General features: G+C 44.5%; 1 protein-coding gene across 5 annotated transcripts in view; it reads right to left on the reverse strand.

The window, feature by feature from the left end:
- The window catches only part of LOC126994480 (alpha-N-acetylglucosaminidase-like), a 59,605-nt gene that overhangs the window by 28,934 nt on the left and 9,896 nt on the right, over positions 1-20,775 (reverse strand). For 4 of the 5 annotated variants that reach the window (XR_007749198.1, XR_007749197.1, XR_007749200.1 and 1 more), the window contains exons 6-17: positions 19,604-19,822; positions 14,397-14,558; positions 13,016-13,081; positions 10,953-11,016; positions 9,940-10,085; positions 9,288-9,372; positions 6,869-7,018; positions 5,333-5,475; positions 4,439-4,511; positions 3,334-3,423; positions 1,717-2,058; positions 440-507 (exon numbers count right to left, since the gene is read on the reverse strand). Coding sequence is in view for 1 of the 5 variants with exons in the window: in XM_050853797.1 (XP_050709754.1) it covers positions 440-507; positions 1,717-2,058; positions 3,334-3,423; positions 4,439-4,511; positions 5,333-5,475; positions 6,869-7,018; positions 9,288-9,372; positions 9,940-10,085; positions 10,953-11,016; positions 13,016-13,081; positions 14,397-14,558; positions 19,604-19,822 (1,608 nt within the window). In the remaining 4 variants the exon portion in view is untranslated. The remainder of the gene's footprint in view (positions 1-439; positions 508-1,716; positions 2,059-3,333; positions 3,424-4,438; positions 4,512-5,332; positions 5,476-6,868; positions 7,019-9,287; positions 9,373-9,939; positions 10,086-10,952; positions 11,017-13,015; positions 13,082-14,396; positions 14,559-19,603; positions 19,823-20,775) is intronic. The other variant, XR_007749199.1, reaches the window with a different exon arrangement.

The following is a 20,775-nucleotide window of genomic DNA, read 5'->3' on the forward strand; positions in this document are numbered from 1 at the left end:
CACACAACTGGACTCACACAGCTGAGCTCATTTCTTCCTGCGCGCCACAATACTCACGTAAATTGAGAGGTACCTGTATACTGGGTAGGCGGTGGCTGAGTGGTAGCGTGCTGGCCCCACATTCACCGCACGATGGACGACGCGAGTTCGAATCCCCACGCTACCACCTCGGATTTTTCATTCACCGCCGAGTGGCTTAAAACTACCCACATGCTGTCCTGAAGACCACCCATCAACCCGGACTCTAAAGGAAACCGTCCAAGTGAATCGAGAAGGAGTTCCGGGGGGCAGCATGAGCCGAGAGAAGATGGCGCCACTATAAACACTTGCCTGCGCCATGACGGGCTGGGGACGACTACCACTGAGGCCCCTCAAGAGAGCCTACCAGTGCTATTGGCGTACACGAAAAAAAAAAATAAATAAATAAATAAATACTTACTCAACTGCAGGAACATCTCCATTTCTGTAACTGGTGATGAGTCTCTTGATGAGGGTTGCAGCAGCTATCTGTAAAGTTTCCATACAAAGATGTGTTATTGTTAAGTGCATAAAAGTCACATCTGAATTGCCAGGTACATGAATTACAACTCCTATGATTAAAAAAAAGATACTTTACTCAAGTTATCCAAAATGATCCTTAACCCAGTACCAGCGACGGGCCAAATTTGTGGCTTTACCGTGTAGCAGCGACGGGCCAAATTTGTGGCTTTACCGTGTAGCAGCGACGGGCCAAATTTGTGGCTTTACCGTGTAGCAGCGACGGGCCAAATTTGTGGCTTTACCGTGTAGCAGCGACGGGCCAAATTTGTGCCATGATATAAACCCCCAAAAATAGACGATACATAAACTGATCATAAATGCTTCGATATATATTATGAAATGGTTTGTGTGAGGGGTGATTTTTCCTCATTTTTCTCGCTTGGAGGGACCATTAAGAAACATGATCCCTGCTGCTACTGGGTTAACCCCTTCAACACAAGGACGCTTATACTGTGTCCTTGCGTGCCCCGTACCATATCCGAGGACGTGTATACTGCGTCCTGGCTCGCTTTAGCCAATATAAGAGTTATTTTATCTCTATATTTATGCTTACATCTCAAAACTATCAATTAATTTATGTCTCTCTATGTGCACCATTTAATTCTGCATGTTTTCATATATAATACATGATGATTATGTTGAGTTTATGGCTGAAAACTTGTAATATTCAATAGCGACATTTGAAATTTGGTGCGCGCTGTGATCTCGGATACGGCGCGGGGCTCTGTTTTGGCCCGGCCGTAGTGAGTTTCTTTATGTGCACCATTTAATTCTGCATGTTTTCATATATAATACATGATGATTATGTTGAGTTTATGGGTGAAAACTTGTTATATTCAATAGCGACATTTGAAATTTGGTGCGCGTTGTGATCTCGGATATGGCGCGGGGCTCTGTTTTGGCCCGGCCGTAGTGAGTTTCTTTATGTGCACCATTTAATTCTGCATGTTTTCATATATAATACGTGATAATTATGTTGAGTTTATGGCTGAAAACTTGTAATATTCAATAGCGACATTTGAAATTTGGTGCGCGCTGTGATCTCGGATACGGCGCGGGGCTCTGTTTTGGCCCAGCTGTAGTGAAGGGGTTAAGTGGTGACCCTATGAGGAGTTCTGAGAAGAGACATTAGAACAGACTGCAAGGAGACAAGAGCACATAATCTTAACAACATACCTGCATCAGTTCCCGCGTTACTTCTACCAGATCGTACTTGTATGTCTCTTCGTCAAATAAATCAAGCTCTTCCTTTAAAACGTGTCCATCACTGTCATATGTTCTTTTCTTTCCTTTAGTCTGACCTCTGCACTTTTGGTTCTTTTTCTTTTGAACTCGGCTTTCATTTCCAGAGGGTTTGAATCCACTTAATGGCAGCAGGATTTCATTACGATCTCTTGCTGCAGTCACATTCAGGCCGTGTCTCTTAATTTCACAGATATTTCGGTTTCTTTGATGTCCTTTAGCTGTGTGAATCAGAAGGTCCCACGCCATTACTAAGTCTTTCAGGAAGTACCAAATCTGAAAAAAAAAAAATGTTCATAGTTAAGGAAGATCACACACACCCCCGTACAAGATGGAGGATGGATGCAAGACCCCGCCCTCTCCCCAGTCATCCACTTCGATCGGCGCTCCTTCACGTCATGTTGTTAGGAAGAGAAAAGAAACATTAAACACTAGTGGTGATGTTAGGTGAGCCCTTGAGATGTAGTAGTCACCTCTCAAATTTCATGCTCCTTCCCCTCAGTGATACTTAGAAGATGGGCGCAACAAACACAGACTACTAAGTGTATTTCCCTCGTCTGCCTGTTTTGTGCGTCTTCAATGTTTAACTGTTGTATTTGTTTTTCTTTGAGTGTCTGTCCTTGTCCTGATATACATTCCATTTACACATTGTTCCACACGTATACATCAACACCTAAGTCACCCACACCTCACAAAATTCACACAAATGCATACACACACAAACACCTTTTCTTTGTGTTCTGTTGGTGCCCATGACTTCGTAACCCTGGCGGATATGACTTTCTCTACCCGTGAACCGATTTGCACTTGCTACCACCAACAGTCGCGTGGCCGGCTGGAAAATAAGGAGTGGCTGAGGGGCGAGCGGCTTGGAATTTTCCGGTGACCCTTCTCCCTGTTATGCGCTCCGCCCCCTCCCTTCCCCTCATCCCCACCACCACACCCGACATGACCTGTGTCTTCTGTAAACGCACACTACCACTCAGCCACCGCCTACCCAAATACTATCAATGCTATTAATCACTAATTTTTTATAGCCTGACTATTAAGACTTGTAGCATAACACATGTTCACAGTGGCTGATTGGGTAGGCGGTGGCTGAGTGGTAGCGTGCTGGGCCTACATTCACCGTGTGATGGACGACGCGAGTTCGAATCCCCATGCTACCACCTGGGATTTTTCAGTCACCGCCGAGTGGCTTAAAACTACCCACATAGTGCCCTGAAGACCACCCATCAACCCGGACTCTAGAGGAAACCGTCCAAGTGAATCAAGGAGTTCCGGGGGGCAGCATGAGCCAAGAGAAGATGGCGCCACTATAAACACTTGCCTGTGCCAATATGGGCTGGGGCTGACTACCATCCAGGCCCCTCAAGAAAAGCCCATCGGCACTACAGGCGTACACACACACACACAAAAACAAAAAAAAACAAAAAAAAAAAGTTGTTTACTGAAAAAAAAAAATAATAATAAAAATAAAAGAAAATAGCAAATGTCGTCATTGTAACAGTGCTAATATCCTGTGCGTTATTTGCAAGGCATACATCTTACCTTTGTTTTTGGCCTCAGGGTGGGTCGCCTCATCAACGGAATGAATCGTCCATGAAACCTGATCGGCTGAGAACAATTGTAGATGCTCGCCTGAAAGATAATATACCATGAAAATGTGTGTGTGTGTGTGTGTGTGTGTGTGTGTGTGTATTTACCTAGTTGTGATTTTACCTGGCCTGGGGTTTACGCTCATGTGGTCCCGTCTCCGTATCTGCATTTATCCAACTTTCCCTTCAAGCTTTGCACACTCCTCGCTGATACGATATCCTCACTTAGTCTGTTCCAAGCCTCTATATTTCTTTGCGGGAAGCTATATTTCTTAATGTCTCTCAAGCATCTTCCCTTCCTCAATGTTTTACTATGTCCTCTTGTGTTCCTAGTGTGTGTGTGTGTGTATGTGTGTGTGTGTGTGTGTGTGTATTTACCTAGTTGTGACATACAGGAAAAGAGCTACACTCGCGCTGTCCCGTCTCCATATCCGCTCTTATCCAACTTTTCCTTAAAATCATGAATGTTTCTTGCACAAACCACCTCCTCCTCCAGTCCATTCCATAGCTCAATGCTTCTGTTTGGGACGCTAAACTTTTTCACATCTCACCTACACAAGAGAGAAACGAGAGGACATGGAAAGAAGTTGAGGGCGACCACGTGTAGGCGAGATGTGGAAAAGTTTAGCTTCCCAAACAGAAGCATTGAGCTGTGGAGTGGACTGGAGGAGGAGGTGGTTTGTGCAAGATACATTCGTGATTTTAAGGAAAAGTTGGATAAGAGAGGATATGGAGATGGGACAGCGCGAGTGTAGCTCTTTTCCTGTATGTCACAACTAGGTAAACACACACACACACACACACACACACACACACACACACACACACACAATTGTATTTTAGTCTCTTTGTTTTCTTTTCTGTTTACATTGAAGAAAAAAAAATCATGGTTTATAAGGCAAAATGTATAGCAGTTCAATTCTACTGTATCTTGCAAATACCCAGATGTGAATTGTTAAAAGGGGCATTTTATATAATGTTATCAATGCCCTTTTTTACATACACAAAAACTAATTTTCTTATGAGAGATTCAATTTTCTTAAATCTAAAGGACTAACCAGCAGCAGCTTCCACGCCTCTTCTAACTTCTTATTTCGAGCTCCATATCTCCTCCTAGAGTACTGGACCGCCCTGGAGGCAAACAAGGGCATGGATTAATATCATACAAGATGGCGCCACTGTAAACACTCGCCTGCACCATAACGGGCTGGGGCGACCATCAGGCCCCACTGGGAAGAAGCCTACTGGTGCATTAGGCCGCAACGTAAAAAAAATAAAAAATAAATAAAAATAAAAAATAAAAAATAAATAAAGTGATGAATAGATAAATGGATGATAAGAGTGACTGATCAATAATCTCTCTCTCTCTCTCTCTCTCTCTCTCTCTCTCTCTCTCTCTCTCTCTCTCTCTCTCTTGTGTTAGTCTTTAGTTAACCTCTTGACTGTGGATTTCCTACAGTCAGACATCACCAAGCTACAGGAATGGATCAAAAAGTGGCTGCTACAATTCAATGAAGAAAAATGTAAAGTCCTGCACCTTGGGAGAGGATATCCAGCACACCAATACCACATGGGGAACACTCCACTATCCACCACAGAGGCAGAGAAAGACCTGGGAGTGTATGTTACCAGGCTACCAGTGAAGGGATATCCAGCACACCAATACCACATGGGAAACACTCCACTATCCACCACAGAGGCAGAGAAAGACCTGGGAGTGTATGTTACCAGGCTACCAGTGAAGGGATATCCAGCACACCAATACCACATGGGAAACACTCCTCTATCCACCACAGAGGCAGAGAAAGACTTGGGAGTGTATGTTACCAGGCTACCAGTGAAGGCGAAATCCGTGCCAATCGCAGCGGACAGGTTAAAGAGTTGAGCAGCAGAAGGAAGTTGCCAGCACTAATGATGATGATGAATACAAAGATATCTAAGAATGTACTTACCATTCTGCCACATTTTCTATATTGCTTCTCCAGGACATTTCGGACATAAGATCAAATATTACATAATTTGACCCAATGCCTTCTGGAGTCATGCCTGTCCCAACCATGCTGGAGTTGGGATACTGCTGTGCCTCCTGCAGGTTCTGTAACATATGAATTGACAATATTTGAAAGAGTTGGTAAGTTTCGTTTAGTCGGCGCAACATGTGGTCATATGCCGGAGAGAGAGACAGAAGGGGAAGGAATTATAGAAGGGAACAGACCCCAGGAGACGGGACACAACCCCCGATTAATACCTGGTACCCATTCACTGCTGGGTGGACAGGGGCGTAGGGTATCGGAAAAGGAAAAGTTGGAGAGTTTCGTTTAGTCGGCGCAACATCTGTGGTCATATGCCGGAGAGAGACAGAAGGGGAAGGAATTATAGAAGGGAACAGACCCCAGGAGACGGGACACAACCCCCGATTAATACCTGGTACCCATTCACTGCTGGGTGGACAGGGGCGTAGGGTATCGGAAAAGCCGCCCAAATTTTTCCACTCCGCCAGGGAATCGAACCCGGGCTCTCTCGGTTGTGAGCCGAGTGTGCTAACCACTGCACCACGAAGCCCCCCGACAATATTTGAAACACAATAAAATATAAAATAAAAGTTTGTTTCCTAAGTTAGATGCTTATAAGCCTAATCATTACTTATCTCTTGATCAGTTGTCTTTACATAAAATTTTTTCCATACATCTGAAGAGGATAGGGCAGACATTCTATAGTATAATAGCATAATATAATATAATATGCAATAATCTTTGAACACTTTCTTATCAAATTTAAGGGATTTCAACAGTATAGAGATAAGTTAATGTAGAATGCTGGATGCTGTGGGGCTGCAGGATGGGGGGAGGCATGCAGTTATAAAGTTAAGAAGAGCAGTCAGCGTGAAAATATCATTAGAAGATAGAGAGGCAACATTGTGGAAGAATTTAACCCGGTAGCAGCGACGGGCCAAATTTGTGGCTTTACCGTGTAGCAGTGACAGGCCAAATTTGTGGCTTTACCGTGTAGCAGCGACGGGCCAAATTTGTGGCTTTACCGTGTAGCAGCGACGGGCCAAATTTGTGGCTTTACCGTGTAGCAGCAACGGGCCAAATTTGTGGCTTTACCGTGTAGCAGCAACGGGCCAAATTTGTGGCTTTACCGTGTAGCAGCGATGGGCCAAATTTGTGCCATGATATAAACCCCCAAAATAGATGATACATAAACTGATCACAAATGCTTTGATATATATTATGAAATGGTTTGTGTGAGGGGTGATTTTTTCTCATTTTTCTCGCTTAGAGGGACCATTAAGAAACATGATCCCCGCTGCTACCGGGTTAACTAAGGCCCTCGTAATTTTTCCCCTGTAGCCATCCATCTTTACCGTAAAACAAATATAATAGTTTGTTAGTGATGCGTTCCCTTGTCCTTGCCTACTCAGTATCTCATCGCAATCGGTGAAATGAATAATTACGATATACTTTTTTTTAAGAATTTTGTCTCACCTTCATAAGAATTCCAACGTTGCCAAAGAGACCTCTCACTCCTCCATAGTTGTTCAGTAAACAGAAGACAAAAGGCTGCCCATAGAAACTCTCCAGGCGTTCATACTGAGGGTAAACTTCTGCGGCTAAATCAAGGACCAACATCTTGCCCTGGAAAAGAAAAAAAAACTATGTATTTATTTGGTTGTATTTACCTAGTTGTGATATATGAAGTTGGAAAGTTTGGTTTAGTCGGTACAACATCTGTGGTCATATGCCGGAGAGAGACAGAAGGGGAAGGAATTATAGGAGAAGGGAACAGACCCCAGGAGACGAGACACAACCCCCGATTAATACCTGGTACCTATTCACTGCTGGGTGGACAGGGGCGTAGGGTATTGGAAAAGGAAAAGTTGGAAAGTTTCGTTTAGTCGGCGCAACATCTGTGGTCATATACCGGAGAGAGACAGAAGGGGAAGGAATTATAGGAGAAGGGAACAGACCCCAGGAGACGGGACACAACCCCCGATTAATACCTGGTACCCATTCACTGCTGGGTGGACAGGGGCGTAGGGTATTGGAAAAGGAAAAGTTGGAAAGTTTTGTTTAGTCGGCGCAACATCTGTGGTCATATGCCAGAGAGAGACAGAAGGGGAAGGAATTATAGGAGAAGGGAACAGACCCCAGGAGACGGGACACAACCCCCGATTAATACCTGGTACCCATTCACTGCTGGGTGGACAGGGGCGTAGGGTATTGGAAAAGGAAAAGTTGGAAAGTTTTGTTTAGTCGGCGTAACATCTGTGGTCATATGCCGGAGAGAGACAGAAGGGGAAGGAATTATAGGAGAAGGGAACAGACCCCAGGAGACGGGACACAACCCCTGATTAATACCTGGTACCCATTCACTGCTGGGTGGACAGGGGCGTAGGGTATCAGAAAAGGCGCCCAAATTTTTCCACCCCGCCCGGGAATCGAACCCGGGCTCTCTCGGTTGTGAGCTGAGTGTGCTAACCACTGCACCACGAAGCCCCCTATATGAAAGGTAAGCTACACTCACTGTCAAAGGGTCCTGTCTCCAAATCTCAGTTATCAAGTTTAGCTTTAATGTCACCAATAGTTTTGGTTTGAACTTACTCCTTTTCGAGGTCATCTCCAGGTTCATGTAAGAGAAAAGCTGTAGGCGGTGGCTGAGTGGTTAGCGTGCGGGCCCCGCATTCACCGCGTGATGGACGACGCAAGTTCGAATCTGTCGCTAACACCTGGGATTTTTCAGTCACCGCCGAGTTGCTTAACCCCTTCACTACGGCCGGGCCAAAACAGTGCCCCGCGCTGTATCCAGGATCGCCAAGCGCGCTAAATTTCAAATGTCGCTATTGAATATAACAAGTTTTCAGCCATAAACTCAACATAATCATCATGTATTATATATGAAAACATGCAGAATTAAATGGTGCACATAAAGAAACTCACTATGGCCGGGCCAAAACAGCACCCCGCACCATATCTGGGATTGCAGCGCGCGCCAAATTTCAAATGTCGCTATTGAATATAACAAGTTTTCAGCCATAAACTCAACACAATCATCATGTATTATATATGAAAACATGCAGAATTAAATGGTGCACATAAAGAAACATAAATTAATTGATAATTTTGAGATCTAAGCATAAATATCGAGATAAAACAACTCATATATTGGCTAAAGCAAGCCAGGACCCAATATGCGCGTCCTCGGATATGGTACAGGGCACACAAGGATGCAATATATGCGTCCTCGTGTTGAAGGGGTTAAGACTACCCACATGCTGTCCTGAGGACCACCCATCAACCCAGACTCTAGAGGAAACCGTCCAAGTGAGTCAAGAACGAGTTCCGGGGGCAGCATGAGCCAAGAGAAGATGGCGCCACTATAAACACTTGCCTGCGCCATGACGGGCTGGGGCCGACTACCATCCAGGCCCCTCAAGAAAGCCTACCGGCACTATAGGCTGACACGTAAAAAAAAAAGAAGAGCTGTATTTCTGAGACACCTTCCTCAATTTCTTTCTGCAACCTCTTGGTGAGTGCCAATACAATTGTCACATTCAAAAATAGATTAGATAAATTCATGGATAGTGATATTAGGTGGGGTTAGATACATGGGAGCTTAGGTTCAAAGGAGTTGACTTGTACAAACCTACCGGCCTCCAGCAGACTCCTATGTTCTTATGTTCTTATGTTCATCTAGCAAGCCTCCAAACACCTGTACCTTGGTCTTGGCCTAGGAGACCTGAACTTCCAAGGGCTTCTCCCCCTTGTGCAATGCCTTGAGGGCCATCATCATAACCTTCAGTGAATCTACAAGGATTACTGCATCACTGACAAAAAACAAGGTCAATGACTCTGATATTGCCAATGGATGCTCCACAATCACTCACTCACTCACTCACTCTCTCACCTGAGGGACTGAAGTAAGATATGCCTTTGCCTGAGGTTTTTGCCAAAAGTCCTCATCGCTGAAAAACATCCAGCCCTGAGTCACCCTGGAAAGTAAAGAAATATAAGAAGTATGTGTAGGAGTGTGTGACTATGTGTATTTGCCTAGTTGTAGTTTGTAGGATCTGAACTACACTCATGTGGTCCTGTCTCTATGCAGGTAACTCTCGATTTACACGAGTTTGGTTTACGTGTTTTTGAAATAACGTGGGGTCCAAAATCCAAATGTTTGATTTACACATTTTTTCACTTATATGCGATATTTTATGGAGTGGCCACCAGATGTCTCACGCAACTGGACTCACACGGCGCCGCGACCACACAGCTGAGCTCAGTTCTTCCCGCGCGCCACTTGAGCAACAATACAGTACCCACGCTGCCACGCTACTCAACAACAACAACACCCTCGCTGCTGTGCTACCACGAGGGGAAGGGCAGCCCGAGGAGGAACCACGACAGGGAGAGGAGTCAGAGTGATACAGTAGGCAATAAAGGTACAAACCTACCTCTTGTTTGATTTACATTGTTTTTGATTTACGCGACCTCCTCAAGGACACAATACTCGCGTAAATTGAGAGTTACCTGTACTTGGTTTAATTTCTGCGTGTACTCACCAGATTGCCTGTGGGTCACCTTTAGTAAGTGATCTATATATGGAGCGGCTGACGTCTGCCAAATAAGTTAGGTTGGATGTTGCTGGGGTCATTTCATTGAATGGGTCACTGAGGTAGAGGTGGTCTGTGCCCATTTCTAAGATTACCTGAAATAGTAATATAAACACAGCTGAAAACTGCAACACTATAACTTTGTATGAGAAAAATAAAAAACATCTTTTGTGGAGTATTCTTAATATGCTCAGCGCCCCTCCATCCACCCATGACCAGTCTCCTCCAACCTCTCTCTCTCTCTCTCTCTCTCTCTCTCTCTCTTTCTATCTCTCTCTCTCTCTCTCTCTCTCTCTCTCTCTCCTCGTGTTTGTTTTTTTGTTCGTTTGTGTGTGCGTGCGTGTATGAATAAGAGAGAGAGAGAGAGAGAGAGAGAGAGAGAGAGAGAGAAGGGGTAGGATAGGGCATGGCAGGTCACGTGGGCAGAGCTCTGAGGGGACATAGCCAATCACAGCAAGTTGTCACCCTGTAGGAGTTGGCAGGTGTCACCAACAAGAACACTGGCGAGGCAGATCCGGCTGAAGTGAGCGAGGTTTTAGTGATGCCAACTGTATGTGTATATGTGTGTGTACGCCTGCTTAGTGTTCTGCGGAGAGAGGCCAGCTGTGCAGCACTTGGTGGAGGAGGCAGCGACAGCATCTTCCTAAGTGCTGGGGTCCGTGGCTGTGTCTGTGTGCTGGCTGTGAGTTTTGAAGTGTGAAGGTTCTTTTTTTTTTTTTTTTTTTTTACAGCAAAGGAGACAGCTCAAGGGCACAAAAAAGTAAACATTAATAAAAAAAAGCCCGCTACTCGCTGCTCCTAAAAAGAATCCAAAGAGGTGGCCGAAAGATAGGTCAGTTTCGGGAGGAGAGGTGTCCTGATACCTGGGGTCACTTCTGGGTACTCTGGAAAATCTGATAATCCCGAGTGTCCATGACCCCTTGCATCATCCCAGATTAAAGGACTTTTGCTGAATATCTTACCTTTCTTATGAATTCTTTCCCAATTTTCACAAAGAGAGGGTCCTTTGGGTCCAGGAAATAGGTTCTGTAGGAGTAAACAATTGTTTTAATCAATTTTGGAGAAATAACTACGGTACAAATAAAATATTATCCTTAACCTGGTATCTGCGGGGATCATGTTTCTTAATGGTCCCTCTAAGCAAGAATAGTGAGAAAAAATCACCCCTCACACAAACCATTTCATAATATATATCAAAGCATTTGTGATCGGTTTATGTATCATCTATTTTTGAAGGTTTATATCATGGCACAAATTTGGCCCGTCGCTGCTACACGGTAAAGCCACAAATTTGGCCCGTCGATGCTACACGGTAAAGCCACAAATTTGTCCCGTCGCTGCTACACGGTAAAGCCACAAATTTGGCCCGTCGCTGCTACACGGTAAAGCCACAAATTTGGCCCGTCGCTGCTACACGGTAAAGCCACAAATTTGTCCCGTCGCTGCTACACGGTAAAGCCACAAATTTGGCCCGTCGCTGCTACACGGTAAAGCCACAAATTTGGCCCGTCGCTGCTACATGGTAAAGCCACAAATTTGGCCCGTCGCTGATACCAGGTTATTAGTATAAAGTTTCATATGAAGTTAGTATTAATTGCAACCATGTAAAATATAAAACAAAATAATTCCCCTATTATATCTTTCAAAGGCAGCTAGACCAAACATTTGTTGCAATGGGAATACGGCCATGGTACAATCTCATGTCTCAGTCTTTTCCTCTAAAAACTGTGACCAAGGCGTGAACTTTAAACATAACCCCCCACAACACCACAACTCCTGAAGTACCCCAAAATTATATAAATGTGGTTTCTAGATTAATTTTTGTGGCTTTACCGTGTAGCAGCGACGGGCCAAATTTGTGGCTTTACTGTGTAGCAGCGACGGGCCAAATTTGTGGCTTTACCGTGTAGCAGTGACGGGCCAAATTTGTGGCTTTACTGTGTAGCAGCGACAGGCCAAATTTGTGGCTTTACCGTGTAGCAGCGACGGGCCAAATTTGTGGCTTTACCGTGTAGCAGTGACGGGCCAAATTTGTGGCTTTACCGTGTAGCAGTGACGGGCCAAATTTGTGGCTTTACCGTGTAGCAGCGACGGGCCAAATTTGTGCCATGATATAAACCCCCAAAAATAGATGATACATAATCTGATCACAAATGCTTTGATATATATTATGAAATGGTTTGTGTGAGGGGTGATTTTTTCTCATTTTTCTCGCTTGGAGGGACCATTAAGAAACATGATCCCCGCTGCTACCGGGTTAAGCATAACATCCCAAAGCACAACAACTCGCGAAGCACCCAAAAATTATATACATGTGGTTTCTAGATTAATTTTCGTGTTAAGTGGTCTGTCTTACCCCACCTTCCTCTATTCAGTGACAGTTGGAAAAAAGTGTGATGTAAACAAGAAATGGCAATAGATTCAGTCATGATGTTTAACCCAGTAGCAGCGGGGATCATGTTTCTTAATGGTCCCTCCAAGCGAGAAAAATGAGAAAAAATCACCCCTCACACAAACCATTTCATAATATATATCAAAGCATTTGTGATCAGATTATGTATCATCTATTTTGGGGGGTTTATATCATGGCACAAATTTGGCCTGTCGCTGCTACACGGTAAAGCCACAAATTTGGCCCGTCGCTGCTACACAGTAAAGCCACAAATTTGGCCCGTCGCTGCTACACGGTAAAGCCACAAATTTGGCCCGTCGCTGCTACACGGTAAAGCCACAAATTTGGCCCGTCGCTGCTACACGGTAAAGCCACAAATTTGGCCCGTCGCTGCTACACGGTAAAGCCACAAATCTGGCCCGTCGCTGCTACACGGTAAAGCCACAAATTTGGCCCGTCGCTGCTACACAGTAAAGCCACAAATTTGGCCCGTCGCTGCTACACGATAAAGCCACAAATTTGGCCCGTCGCTGCTACCGGGTTAAATACATAAATCAACAAAAGATAAACCAAGGCATGTGTCCTGCTGGGTAAGCTTAAATAATATCAAAACAAAGTCCACGCAATGCATACCTCGTGTACGGTTCAGAGAAGTGACCCCACGCAGGCAGTTTCGTCACATTTGCATCTGGGAACAGTCTGTAAAATGAGTCTTTAATGTGGGATATACAGGCGTCCCAAAAATAGTACGGTTTCCAATAGTTCGGTTTTGGTTTTATGTGGATTTTCAAAGAAGATTTTTTTAGGATTTTCGAATTTCCCGACAAGAAATTCAAAAATCCTGAAAAGGTGTTCCGTGATAATCCATATAAATTCGAAACCAAACTATTGGAAACCGTACTATTTGAAGGATCTGCATACAACATTATTATCTAAAAACACATATTAAAACATGAAAATTTCCAAACAAGATTGCTTCACTCTGGTAATATATATCTCTATGAAACTTAAAATTAGGATCTGAAAGCCTAATAGTATAGAAAGTCCTATTGATTTTTTTCAATAAATGATATACATAAATAAATAATGTACAAGACAATAGTCATGAATTTGTCTTTATAAAAATATCAATGTATTATTAGTTTCAACATATGAATCTCTCATGCGTGGAAAGCAGGAAAGTTTGGTTTAGTCGGCGCAACATCTGTGGTCATATGCCAGAGAGAGAGACAGAAGGGGAAGGAATTATAGGAGAAGGGAAAAGTTGGAAAGTTTGGTTTAGTCGGCGCAACATCTGTGGTCACATGCCGGAGAGAGACAGAAGGGGAAGGAATTATAGGAGAAGGGAACAGTTGGAAAGTTTGGTTTAGTGGGCGCAACATCTGTGGTCATATGCTGGAGAGAGACAGAAGGGGAAGGAATTATAGGAGAAGGGAACAGTTGGAAAGTTTGGTTTAGTCGGCGCAACATCTGTGGTCATATGCCGGAGAGAGACAGAAGGGGAAGGAATTATAGGAGAAGGGAACAGACCCCAGGAGACGGGACACAACCCCCGATTAATACCCGGTACGCATTCACTGCTGGGTGGACAGGGTCGTAGGGTATCGGAAAAGCCGCCCAAATGTTTCCACTCCGCCCGGGAATCGAACCCAGGCTCTCTTGGTTGTGAGCCGAGTGTGCTAACCACTGCACCACGAAGCCCCTCTCTCATGCGTGGAGACCCAGTATACAGAGCTGAGCATGTAAGCAAAACCCCAGACTGAAGGAGGTACAGGTGCCATCAGCTGATAGGTTTTCTTCAAAGTCTAAACCAGTTTTATTATAAACAAACTTATATGGTCATTTTTTTTTTTTTTTTACGTGTACGCTTGTTGCCCCGGTAGGCTCTCCTGACGGGCCTGGATGGTAGTCGGCCCCAGCCCATCATGGCGCAGGCAAGTGTTTATAGTGGCGCCATCTTCTCCTGTCTGCCTAATGATAACAATGATGACTGGAAAAATAAAGCAATAATTACCTTAATAATCCCTTAGGAACATGGCCCGAGAATGCTGGGAGAACAGTCAGCATACCAAATTCTCTCATTCGCTTGACAATTTTCTTCTGGATCTCAAATCTTTCCTGCATCCAGTGACGGGAGAGTGGCCCGCCCCACCTCTCAATGTTGCCCATCCGGCCCCTGGTGTAAAGAAAGGAAACAGTTTGATAAATAATAATAATGATAATTGGTTGAAAGCATCTTCCTGTAGACAATTAGATGGAAAAGGAAGGATTACCCAATGAAATGGACACTGCTATTTTTAATTCCTCTATTATATGGAGGGCTTCGTGGTGCAGTGGTTAGCACACTCGGCTCACAACCGAGAGAGCCCAGGTTCGATTCCCGGGCGGAGTGGAAAAATTTGGGCGGCTTTTCCGATACTCTACGCCCCTGTCCACCCAGCAGTGAATGGATACCAGGTATTAATCGGGGTTGTGTCCCGTCTCCTGGGGTCTGTTCCCTTCTCCTATAATTCCTTCCCCTTTCTGTCTCTCTCCGGCATATGACCACAGATGTTGCGCCGACTAAACCAAACTTTCCAACTATAATGTGTTTTCTTTGGTCTCACTGCCATCACAACTTGCCTTTGAATTGCTTTTGAGTTCCTTTTTCATCCCCCCCCCCCCTTTTTTTTACATCATGGCCTATTACGCTGGCAGGCTTCTTCCCGGTGGATCCTGATGGTCGGCCCAAGGCTTCTTCCCGGTGGATCCTGATGGTCGGCCCAAGGCTTCTTCCCGGTGGATCCTGATGGTCGGCCCAAGGCTTCTTCCCGGCGGGGCCTGATGGTCGGCCCAGCCCGTTCTGGCGCAGGCAAGTGTTTATAGTGGCGCCATCTTGCATTGGCTCATGCTGCCCTCCCGGAGCTCATCTTTAATCCTAGAATCTAGAGTCCGGGTTGATAGGTGGTCTTCTGGACAGCATGTGGGTAGTTTTAAGCCACTCGGCGGCGGCTGAAAAATCCCAGCTTGGTGGCACCGGGCGGGGATTGAACTCGTGTCGTCCTGAACGCGGCGCCGTCAAGCTATCCATTCAGCCACTGCCTCCCCTTAGTCTTCCTTAGTGTACTTACCGGCACTGTGTTTTCCATTTCAGAATGTTTATCCGTCAATCTCATCATATCGTTCCACATGGCCAAATCAGCTTAAAATGCCTGCTCTCATCACTTCACTGATCCTCTCATTTCCAAGTCTGCCTTATAATTCTTCACTTTCTGGGCATCTCTTACAGGGGCACTGCATGTACACCTCACCTTGCACCTTTAACCCTTTCCTTGCGCGCGGGACGGGACGCGACTATCCCCTCAGGCGCAGTCAGGCAGCCCAATGGGGGGTCTCTTTTAACCTCTGTATCTCAAAAACTATTCATCACAGCTAAAAACCAAAAACACCATTGGAAAGAGGAGGTCCAGATCTTTAGGAGTCGGTTATGTATGCCTCTCTTGCGAACATACATGCACGTTCAGGGAGTGTTGAATGTTGACACTTACGTCGGTGTGTGTGGGATGATCAGCCATATTGAGGGAACTGCGGATATCTCTCCTTCGGATTCTGGCAAGGGAGTATTACCAACTGCAATATTTACAAGTATTTGGTCAAAGAATCAGTCAGGTGATAGGTGAAGCTATGCAAAAATGTCGCTGTATTGGACAAGAACATCCACCAGTTACTAGTCCGTAGATTTGCCGCGCTGGGCTGATATGATTTTCCACCAAATTTAGTGGAGAACACACTCAATTGGCAATCCTGTGTTGTGAGAATTAGTGTTGGAACGCTCACACGCGGGAGATTTGAGTGCGCCTGGAGGTCACAGCGAGCGTTTAGCGCCACCAGCAAATACGCTTAACGCTCCAGCCTCTTCACGTCATCGTTAATGGGCCAAATTTCACTACAGAACATTTCTCTCTACACAAGGAAAGCCATTTCATTGTTAATTATTTTCATCATGTATCTGATTGGTATGCTTAATGACATAGTTGTACAAATGATCTAGACCATAATTAATCAATGAGCTAATAACTTGATTGTACAAATGATCTAGACCATAATTAATCAATGAGCTAATAACTTGATTGTACAAATGATCTAGACCATAATTAATCAATGAGCTAATAACTTGATTGTACAAATGATCTAGACCATAATTAATCAATGAGCTAATAACTTGATTGTACAAATGATCTAGACCATAATTAATCAATGAGCTAATAACTTGATTGTACAAATGATCTAGACCATAATTAATCAATGAGCTAATAACTTGATTGTACAAATGATCTAGACCATAATTAATCAATGAGCTAATAACTTGATTGTACAAATGATCTAGACCAGGGGTATTCAATTAAAAGTCACTGAGGTCCAGTTCTTAAAATTTCCCCCAAGTAAAAGGTCCGAACGGAAGTCCAGCTTGTGTCTTATAGCCGTTCCCTATGTCGACATTTTCATATGGATTCAACAGTATTTATTGTCTATTTTCAATGCAGGAAATGTTTAACAGAGTGCACAGCTAGCTCTTTTGCCCTAAATAAAAGTAGTCCCAGGCAAATAAATTTAAGGCCTTTATTTCAGATTAAAGAAAACAGAAATCTCAGAATAAAATAAATTGCGAGCAGAGCCAAAAAACCCTTTTTTCTCTTAAATTAATGAGGTCTCACCCCCACCCCCACACTATACACTGCCCGCGTGTCGCCTGCTGGCTGCCACCGTCCACCACCTCGTCACCATGGTGAAAGGTGCATGCCACCCAGATACCCACCACGCCCTTTGGTCATACCTGCCACCCTGCATATTAGCTTGACCTTCCTACTGCAGGAAATTGAGAGTGTTCACGCTCTCACTGGCCTGTTGACACACGCCAGCGTTGCACGGCGCCCCGCCACCCGCCACACCCTCCCTCCCCGCTGTCACCCGGCCGCAGATTGGTCACGGGTCCGGACAGAACCATCGCTCGGTCCGGATCCGGACCGGGGTCCGCCATTTGGTGATGCCTGATCTAGACCATAATTAATCACTGTGCTAATAACTTGATTGTACAAATGATCTAGACCATAATTAATCACTGTGCTAATAACTCGATTATACAAATGATCTAGACCATAATTCCCTTCATCTACATGTAATAGTAGCCGTATTGTATATATTACTTTGCATTATTAATTCGGAATACACTTCGTAGGTACAGCAGCTGATGGTTTTAAGTGGACATTCCTTCAAAGTAGCAGTGAAGTCAATCATGGGTTCCATCATGGCAAACATTCTCCAACGAAAACTCAACTGGGAAGGGAAGAAATGATGGAGAGCCAAGCAGATATGTAGTGCAGCGACGGCCTGATGAACGAGCCTCCCATAACCCATTTAGCCAGTGGGGTACCTCTTTGGCTGACTCGGCAAGGAGTGTCTCTCCCGTCACGCTGGTCGCGGGTTCAATCCCAGGCAGCCGGGGAATACCCTCACTTTGTCTTGATTAATTTCTCGTGTTATTTCGATACACGCAGAGGACGTGTTGAGAAATAGGAAGGATAGAAAATAAGCTCGTCGGGGCATTACAGATATGCACCTTGAAGATTAACTAAACATTGCCAACTGGTATTCAGCGTATAATATATGCAGTATATTTATGGTATTTTTTTTTATGAAATCTACATGATATTTGTTAAGTCATATTAGGTTATGTTAAAGTCTGAAATGTAATTGATACTATGATTATTTACCCTTTGAGATCAAGAGTATATTTCAGGACCTAAAGAAAAGTTTGGAGCATATGCTATATAAGGCTATGTTGCTTATCTCCAGACCCCTGACCCCTCATGCCTGTGGTGGGAGAGAACCCATTAACCTAACACAGATGCAAACCTGTGGCCTCCTAGAGCCATATTCTTAAACCTTTCAACGCCCAAGAACACAACTTTGACTACGCTTTCACGGGTAGTATAGGCATTTCCAGGGGTAGTTTTTAAACCTTTCACCGCCCAAGAGCGCAACTTTGACTACGCTTTCACGGGTAGTTTAGGCATTTCCAGGGGTAGTTTTTAAACCTTTCAATGCCCAAGAACACAACTTTGACTAGTCTTTCACGGGTAGTTTAGGCATTTCCAGGGGTAGTTTTTAAACCTTTCAACGCCCAAGAGCGCAACTTTGACTACGCTTTCACGGGTAGTATAGGCATTTCCAGGGGTAGTTTTTAAACCTTTCACCGCCCAAGAGCGCAACTTTGACTACGCTTTCACGGGTAGTTTAGGCATTTCCAGGGGTAGTTCTTTGACCCTGGTGGTAGTGTGACAAAGCTTCTGTAACATGAACGTGGAAATAACATTAATCACAACGCTATTGGTATCCTTTTCGGTCTTTGGAAATAGCTGATGTGAGGCGGGAGCGTCTGAAAATACCGGCCCTGGATGTCACACCTGTATGCCGACCACTCAGCCACCCCCAGAGCCGCCATACTGAGAGCCTCTGATTCAGGCTTGGAGTGCAAACAAACTGTGCTAAGCCATTGGCAAGACATTGGGTCAACTACTTAGTGTTGGACGGTCAATTCATGGCTAACATAGTCTTTGCCACTATGCTAGTACTGGCGTGATGCCCGGTGGATACTGAATGAGAATCTGGAGCAGTAATGGAACAATGTAAGTCTATATATACCAAGTCAAGTCACTCTGCTTCAAAACTGCGACTGGTACGCGCAGGAGGCGGTTTTGGGGCGGAGCAGCGGGATGACGTCACGTGGAGCCAAAAAAATAAATAAACTAAAATACCCGCCAGTTCAGGGGTGACTAAAGTTGGGGCCGTATGTGCACTCTGGATGTGCATTCTCGCCTCCTTTCACAGCGCGTTCAAGCAAGCCACTGACGAAAAAATATGTCTTTTTATTGTACTATTGCATGACTGTAATTCCAATGCCTACAAACGGCGGTGTGGGGTGTGAGGGAGGGCATGTTGAAGTGACTGATTTAAATTAGTCCGCCTTTCCTCGTTTTCTCTAAATCCCTGTTTCTACATTCTCTAGTTTGGCTCCAAGCAGTGACATGCATAAACTACTACCGTGTCTCCTCCCACAAACCTGCGTATGACTTGACTCGCTGTATATAGACTTAGGAAACAACCCTCAACAACAAAACAACAATGAGAACAACCACAACACAACTAGAACAAGAAAATACAACCAAAACAATATGAACTTACCACGCAAGAAAAGCATATCCAGCAAAGTGGTCCTCTAATTCTTCATCGGTTAACCCCAACTCCATGTAGACTTGTCGCCAGAGAGTTTCCTGACCCTCAAGTACCAGCGCCATGTTCACACCCATGAGAGCCATTAAGTCAATCTCTCTCTCCCAGCGATGCCATGTCCAGAAGGCGTAGGAGTAAGAGAACACACACGGGTTGTTGTAGTGTCGGTACCTGTGTTTAAAAGTCATTAGAACATCAGGACAAGTATGGAAGTGACTGGGTGATGAATTGCTTGTGAGAATGTGTGAAAGTGATGGGTCATGTGATGGGTTGTGTTTTTATTGTGTTTTTTTTTGTGTGTAGCTGAAGGAACATTTTACATTTTTAGTGATTATATATTTCTATTAACTTTACATTTTTAGTCATTTTATATCTTTTATAGGAATTTATTGTAACATGGAGCTCTAGCCACAAAGAATTTCAATTTCTATGCATTGCTATGTTGCAGACTGACAATAAAGTTATCTATCTATATATCTATCTATCTATGTAAAGAGTCTGCAAGAGGCTAGTTGGCCAATACAAGGAAGCTCCATGCTAGGGTTCAATGCATTCAAGCTAAGAATCATGTAAACAGAGTACTTGGTTTCATCTCGGGGAGCGTCAACAATAGGAGCGCTCAAGTCAGCCTCAAACTTTACTTAGCACTAGTTAGACCTCATCTTGATTATGCAGTTCAGTTCTGGTCCCCCTACTATAGCATGGATATCAAGATGTTAGTCTGTACAGAGGAGGATGACAAAGATGATTCAGGGGGTGAGAAACTTGCAGTATGAGGATAGACTGAAACATTTAACCCGGTAGCAGTGATGGGCTAAATTTGTGGCTTTACTGTGTAGCAGCGACGGGCCAAATTTGTGGCTTTACTGTGTAGCAGCGACAGGCCAAATTTGTGGCTTTACCGTGTAGCAGCGACGGGCCAAATTTGTGGCTTTACCGTAGCCGCGACGGGCCAAATTTGTGGATTTACTGTATAGCAGCGACGGGCCAAATTTGTGGCTTTACTGTGTAGCAGCGACGGGCCAAATTTGTGGCTTTACTGTGTAGCAGCGACGGGCCAAATTTGTGGCTTTACTGTATAGTGATTTGGCCAAATTTGTGGCTTTACTGTGTAGCAGTGACGG

Source organism: Eriocheir sinensis, unplaced genomic scaffold, assembly GCF_024679095.1.
Source record: "Eriocheir sinensis breed Jianghai 21 unplaced genomic scaffold, ASM2467909v1 Scaffold800, whole genome shotgun sequence".
NCBI lineage: Eukaryota > Metazoa > Arthropoda > Malacostraca > Decapoda > Varunidae > Eriocheir > Eriocheir sinensis.